Source organism: Sinocyclocheilus grahami, unplaced genomic scaffold (genome assembly GCF_001515645.1).
Source record: "Sinocyclocheilus grahami isolate Dianchi unplaced genomic scaffold, SAMN03320097.WGS_v1.1 scaffold205.1, whole genome shotgun sequence".
NCBI classification, from domain to species: Eukaryota; Metazoa; Chordata; class Actinopteri; order Cypriniformes; family Cyprinidae; genus Sinocyclocheilus; species Sinocyclocheilus grahami.
In genome coordinates, this window is record NW_015505384.1 from 142,978 (window position 1) to 150,291 (window position 7,314).

General features: G+C 35.9%; 1 protein-coding gene across 1 annotated transcript in view; it reads left to right on the forward strand.

The window, feature by feature from the left end:
* The window catches only part of npr1a (natriuretic peptide receptor 1a), a 50,596-nt gene extending 43,761 nt beyond the window's left edge, over positions 1-6,835 (forward strand). Inside the window, exons 13-18 of the mRNA XM_016286018.1 lie at positions 478-624; positions 1,481-1,604; positions 1,757-1,825; positions 2,217-2,391; positions 2,538-2,636; positions 5,759-6,835. Coding sequence (XP_016141504.1) covers positions 478-624; positions 1,481-1,604; positions 1,757-1,825; positions 2,217-2,391; positions 2,538-2,636; positions 5,759-5,910 — 766 coding nt within the window. The 3' untranslated portion in view covers positions 5,911-6,835. The remainder of the gene's footprint in view (positions 1-477; positions 625-1,480; positions 1,605-1,756; positions 1,826-2,216; positions 2,392-2,537; positions 2,637-5,758) is intronic.
* The last annotated feature ends 479 nt before the right edge of the window (positions 6,836-7,314 follow it).

The window sequence follows — 7,314 nt, forward strand, 5'->3', positions numbered from 1 at the left end:
ATATATATATATATATATATATATATATATATATATATTAATTCTGTAATAATAATAATTATTATTATTGTGGTTGTTGTAAAAAATTAGAAAAGCATTGATTTAATTGACACTGATAATGCAGTTCCATTAAAAGTTTCAGAAATATGTGCATCATGTGCATGTCATAACTGTGGACAAGGAATAGCCCACATTTGCACTTATTATGCACTGATTTGTTGAGAACATGTTGTGGAATTCTGTGGCTGGAGCTGGGAGTACTATCCTCTAATCTGTAGTAAATTCAAATAAAATATTGAATGATTTTTTATAATATTTTTATAATTATATTTTATTAATCATTATTTATATAATGAACCTTGCGTATTATGGGTGTTCAGCTGATCTTTTTGTGGCCTCACCGCCCGTGCTGCAGTGATCATCAGACGCACATTCACATCTCTTGTCTCTGCCTCCTCTTCTCTGTTTTGGCCTCAGTGGATATGGTTCCAACATCCTGGATAACCTCCTGTCCCGTATGGAGCAGTATGCCAATAACCTGGAGGAGCTGGTGGAGGAGAGGACACAGGCGTACCATGAGGAGAAACGTAAAGCTGAGGCTCTGCTCTATCAGATCCTCCCACAGTGAGTCCCAATTTGTTTGAACCAATTTGCAAAGTGCACATAAGTCATATGACTATATGTTTTGTAATACCATTCAAAAATCTGGGGTCAGTAAGATTTTTTTTAAGGCAGTTAATACTTTTATTCATCATTTCATTCAAAAGTGACAGTAAAGTATGGAAGGCCCGTTTTATTTATCTCGCAATTCTGACCCTTTTTTCTCTGAATTGTGAGAAAATCTGCAATTACCATTTTTATTTATTTATTTTTGTGTGTGGCAGATACATATTTCCAAAGTAAAGATGTTTATAATTTTACAAAACATTTCTAATAAAAGTTTTTGAATTTTCTATTCATCAAAGAATCTTGAAAAATGTATCACAGTTTCCACAATATGAAGCAGTTTTCAGCAATGATAATAATAAATGTTTCTTAAGCAGATCAGCATATCAGAATGATTTCTGAAGGATCATGTGACACTGGAGACTGGAGTAATGATGCTGAAAATTCAACTTTGCATCAAATAGCAGTTATAAATATATTCAAATAGCAGTTATTTTACATTTTAATAATATTTCGCAATATTACTGTTTAAACTGTATTTTTGATCAAATTAATGCAGCGGTAATGAGCATAAGAGACTTTTTTAAAAAACATTAAAAGATTTTACCGACCCCAAACTATTGAATAGTGTATGTACTGTAAGTACTAAAATGTGAGGTGTCCAGTTCTGATGCAACATTTGTTTAAAAAATATATATTTTTAAATGGTTGTATGAAATTATTCATACCAAGTAATGTGCACTGATTTTTTAATCGGTGAGGCTGTATCTGATTGTGTGTGTGTGTGTGTGTGTGTGTGTGTGTTTTGTTTCAGCTCAGTGGCTGAGCAGCTGAAGCGAGGTGAGATGGTGCAGGCAGAAGCCTTTGACTCGGTCACCATCTACTTCAGTGACATTGTGGGCTTCACCGCATTATCAGCCGAAAGCACACCGATGCAGGTCAGAAACCCTCTGTAATGGGGTCATTCAGTAAACACTCCTCAAAGAGACGCACACAAATAACTATAGGCTAATTTTGTACTTTACTGCAACACTCATTGCAGTATTGAGTTAAAATAGATTATCTATTTGTCCATTTGCAACCGCCACAGGTGGTGACACTGCTGAATGATCTCTACACTTGCTTTGATGCAATCATCGACAATTTTGACGTGTACAAGGTAATTCCAGATTCCAGACATTACATTCACCGCCTGTTCAACGATTAGTTTAAAGGGATAGTTCACCCAAAATGAAAATCTGTCATCATTTACTCACTCTCATGTTGTTCCAAACCTGTACGAGTTTTTTTCTTTTGTTGAACACAAAAGAAGATATTTTGAAGAATGTTAGCAACCAAACAGTTTCTAGCAGCCATTGACTTCCATTGTATTTTTTCTGTACTCTGGAAGTCAATGGCTACTGTTCAGTTACACACATTCTTCAAAATATTTTCTTTTGTGTTCAGCAGAAGAAAGAAACTAAGATCTATATTTTTAAGTGACTGAGATGTCTCTCACACACTCTGCCCATCACTGAGCCGAACGATGTGTTTTTGTTTGGCGCCCCCAGGTGGAAACCATCGGTGACGCGTACATGGTTGTGTCAGGCCTTCCTGTGAGGAACGGGAAACTGCACGCACGCGAGATCGCCCGCATGTCTCTGGCTCTGCTGGAGGCCGTTCACTCCTTTCAAATCCGCCACCGACCCAACCAGCAGCTTCGCCTACGCATCGGCATCCACAGCGGTGAGGATCAGGGGTCACGAAAGTGTTTAATAGAGTGCAAGTACAGCACAGAGCGGTCTGGCCTCTCTGAGGACATATCTGTGTGTTGATGGCTGACTAATGGGGAGGTTTGACTGATGGTTATGTGTGTGTTTTCATGTGTCCAGGCCCCGTGTGTGCAGGGGTGGTTGGTTTGAAAATGCCTCGGTATTGTTTGTTTGGCGATACAGTCAACACAGCTTCACGCATGGAATCCAATGGAGAAGGTGAGGCGCCTCCAGACTTTTGAAAGGGTTGTATTCCACACTTCTGTGGCATTTAGTTTTCCCTGAAGTCCATTTATAATGTATATGTATAATGTCAACTGGTTTATTGCACTACGACAGTTGTAATTTACACTAGTGTTCAAAGATTTGTTGGTAGAATTTTTTTTAGTTATTTAGAAATAATTAATTTATGCTCAACAAGACTGCATTTATTTGGAAAAGACAGTAATATTTAAAAAATATTATTACAATTTAAAAGAAGTGTTTTCTATTTTAGTATATTTTAAAATGTAATTTATTCATCTGATCAAAGCTGAATTTTCAGCATCATTGCTCCAGTCTTCAGTGTCACATGATCCTTCAGAAATCATTTTAATATGCTGATTTGATGCTCAATAAATACTTTTTATTATCTTTATCAGTGCTGAAAACAGTTGTGCTGATTATCTTATTATTATTTTTGAGAAAACCGTTAGGAATGCACGATATATCGGCCACCATATCAGTATCGGTCAATAAATGTTCATTTTTCTGTTATCGTTATCGAACCGATAAGAGAATTTGGCCGATATCTTAGAGCCGATAAATAATTATTTCCTGCAGAGACACTTCAGATGCGCACTGTTCACCATGATCATTTTTAATTGCTTGAAATATTATTGGAATCACTTCGAAAAGGAAAATACAGTGAACTGCAACATGTGCTGGGCAATTCTATCATATTATAATGAGATCATTAGCTACTGTAAAAATTTAAAAAACAGGAAGGGGGCAAAAACCTTTTCACGGCACTGTATATATATATAACATTATAATGAGAACACTATTATAATAAAACGTTATGAATTATTTCGGTTTGGTTACCGTGTTTCAGCGCGTTGTTGCGGGAAGAGCCAAAAGTGCATCCACAACAAAGTTACACATTCTGATTAGCATGTTTAACTTAGTTCAAGTTCCCTTGTCTTTTTGTACATATATAAGTTGTAATATTATATTTATGTTGTATAAATATCTGATTATATCTGAATATATGATGCGTTTCCTTGAGTTAAATAAGCTGGCAGCACTTCAGTTTACCGGTGTTTATTCAGCTCTTCAGCTTCAGCAAACGTAGCTTGAACAGCAATGCACAACATTAAGAACTATAATTGGGAATGTCATAAACATAATATTATAAAGAGAATATTACCGTAATAAAAAAAGTTGTCAATTATTTGGGTTTATTTGGCGTGTTTCATCGCGCTGTTACGGGAAGAGCCAAGAGCGCGTCCACAAGTTGCACATCTGACTAGCTCGTAACTTTGTTCGAGTTCACTTGTGCATTTGTGTCCTTTTGTCATAAATAAGTTATAATATTATGTTTATGTTGTATAAAGATCTGATTCTCATACTGCCTAATTAACCCGCTAACAATGCGCTTCAGTTTACTGGTGTTCATTCAGCTCTTCAGCTACAGCGCACTCAGCTCAAACAGCAATGCTGCTATTTGAAACAGTGGTATTTAAGATACTTCTTTTTCAAAATCATTGATATATTATTAATAATAACCATCACTTTTATTTGTATCTTATTATTTTCATCAACAATATGGTTTAATTAAAATAATTTAATTATTGTCGGTGCAGAGGTTATTCCATTTAATTTATCCATGATTTAAAAAAAAAATTTACACGTAAGTAATGTTGTCTAGTAACTTGTTTCCATTATTTAAGCATTAGTTTATTTATTTGTAAGGCTGCTTTATGTTTGATTTATTTTGAAGTGTTTAATGCCTTTTAATGGTGAGACTTTTTTGGTAATCAGGCTCTCAAAAATTATGTAAAAATGTGGATTTAGATTTATCGGCCAACATATCGGTTATCGGCTTTCATTTTTAAAGTATTATCGGTTATCGGTATTGGCCAAAATTGTCAAAATTGGCATCCCTAAAAACCGTGATATATATTTTACAGGATACTGTGATGAATAGAAAGTTCAAAAGAACAGTATTTATGTTGGAAAATAAATGGCAGTCTCTTGTAACATTATAAGTTTCTGTACTTTCATTTCAAAGTATTAATTTATTTTTTAAATGTTACTGACCCCAAATGGTAGTTTTGAACAGTAGTGTAGTTATAAATGATCATTTTGTACCCACTTTCTGACAGATGGAATTGATCAATTTTCCCCCACCTTTTTTTTTGCTACTGCATCTTTAACCCTTCTATATGTAAATGATCTCTGTTATAATTGGCTAACCTCTTTGCCTGTGAAAGCTGCATCTTTTCAATGAATCATCTGAAATAGTCTGTCATTTATAAATCACTTGAGTGAACTTTGAGTAAAACTGTGCAGGCAGGAATAATAATTTCCATATAAATATAATATAATGATATAGTGATAAACAGCAGGATTTAAAGAAACATTTATTTCAGTACAAAATATAATATGTGACCCTGGACCACAAAAGCAGTCTTAAGTCGCTGGGGTATATTTGTAGCTATAGCCAAAAATACATTGTATGGGTCAAAATTATCGATTTTTCTTTTATGCCAAAAACCATTAGGATATTAAGTAAAGATCATGTTCCATGAAGATATTTTGTAAATTTCCTACCATACATATATCAAAACTTCATTTTTGATTAGTAATATGCATTGCTAAGAACTTCATTTGGACAACTTTAAAGGCGATTTTCTCAATATTTAGATTTTTTTGCACCCTCAGATTCCAGATATTCAAATAGTTGCATCTCAGTCAAATATTGTCCTATCCTAACAAACCATACATCAATGGAAAGCTTATTTATTCAGATGATGTATATATCTCAATTTCACAGAATTGACCCTTATTACTGGTTTTGTGGTCCAGGGTCACATATGTATAAAATGCCATACTGGGATTCCTGAAAAGGCTTTATTGTAATGAATATGCACTTCTAGTGTACTTCAAATCTTAAAAGTATATTTAAAGAAAAAAACTGTGCATACAGATAATGTCATAATAATGAAATAAAAAGCAACTCAAGTGAACTTAAAGAGAGTTTATTTGTAAGGCTATATTTCTTCACACACACAGAGAGAGAGAAAAGAGCGTGTCTGATTATTTCATAATCTACTGTGCGCTGATTTCTCCTCCATCAGCCCTGAAGATCCATGTTTCAGAGGCCACTCGAGCCATCCTGCAGGAATTCAACTGCTTCCAGCTGGAGCTCAGGGGAGATGTGGAGATGAAGGGAAAGGGACGGATGAGGACATACTGGCTGCTAGGAGAGATCAGCTCCAATAATGCCTAAAAACTGACGGACAAGGAGAAAGAGCAGTGCACCTGAGAGGAGAGAACAAAACAAACGCATCTAAACAAGTACTGGGACCGTGTGAAACAGCGGGATGAAAGACGGTTTCTTCAGAAAAAGATCAGACTTACAGTAGAAAGTAATGTTTCAAAACTTGGGTTTGTTCAGCATTCATCTCCCAAAAGCTTCAAGTTATTGCTTCATGGGAATCCAGTTGTGACTTCTTTTGCCAAGTAAACTCAAAAGAAAAAGACTATACTTGAGCAGAATCAGTGAGTGTTGAGTTGAACGGACCTTCTGCTGGTGTGACCGGATCGAGTGTTTACGGGTCTCGTAGGACTTTTGAATTCTGTTTTGTTGCGATAGGTCTTCGCCAGATTTTTTACAGCAGTCATCAGGAGTCCTCTGGGTCTGTTTGTTGTCGTTCATGTTATTGGTCATGCAGAGACACAGTGCTGTAGTTTTTTTAGCCATGCAAAATGTTCTCGAGTCCTCCTCTGGGATGCAGGTCAGTTCAGATCTCTTCTATCTTCCATATCCGATCCAGTCAGCAGAGGGTTTTGAACCACAGATGAAAGTTACGCACATAACAGAAATAATAATAAATGGCAAGTGTGAATACGAAAGCATAGAAATGTGCAATGATGGATTTTGTTCTCAGATCTCAAGACCATTTCCCAGCAGAAATCCACATGTATTGATGTTGCAATAGTGTTTCGGATGAAACCAGCACAGGGATGTTCTTGTCTTCATTTAATAGCAGGATTTACTGTCCCCATGAAGTCAACAAGAAACATCAACACTTTTAACTTCCAGAATGTGAGATATTTCCAAATGGAACTTGATTTTATCCATTGGGTTTTAATTTAAGTATTATTAGTGGTTAATATTGTTGTGCTCCATTTACGAGATTCCACTCTGATCCATTCATGTACTTGGAATCCTAAAAAAAAAGAGGTCGGTAAGAAGCTATGCCGAATTCCATCCAGCGTGAAGCAAATGTCAATTTTAAGATCAAGTTAAATCTTATATTTCTTCCCCATTCTGAAAGCTTGCGCTGCTCACCTCCCTGTGTCTAAGCTGAGATAATGAGGATGTGGACAGAAACGTTCCCTGTCGTGATGATACCTGCTGAGCCATCGAATCTCACCGGGTCAGAGTCCTCTGGGATGGCTGTTACATTTCAGTACAATCCGAAATCTGTGGTCCACTTCCTGTGCTGATGGTTTCGGATGAAACCAGCACAGGGATGTTCTTGTCTTCATTTAATAGCAGGATTTACTGTCCCCATGAAGTCAACAAGAAACATCAACACTTTTAACTTCCAGAATGTGAGATATTTCCAAATGGAACTTGATTTTATCCATTGGGTTTTAATTTAAGTATTATTAGTGGTTAATATTG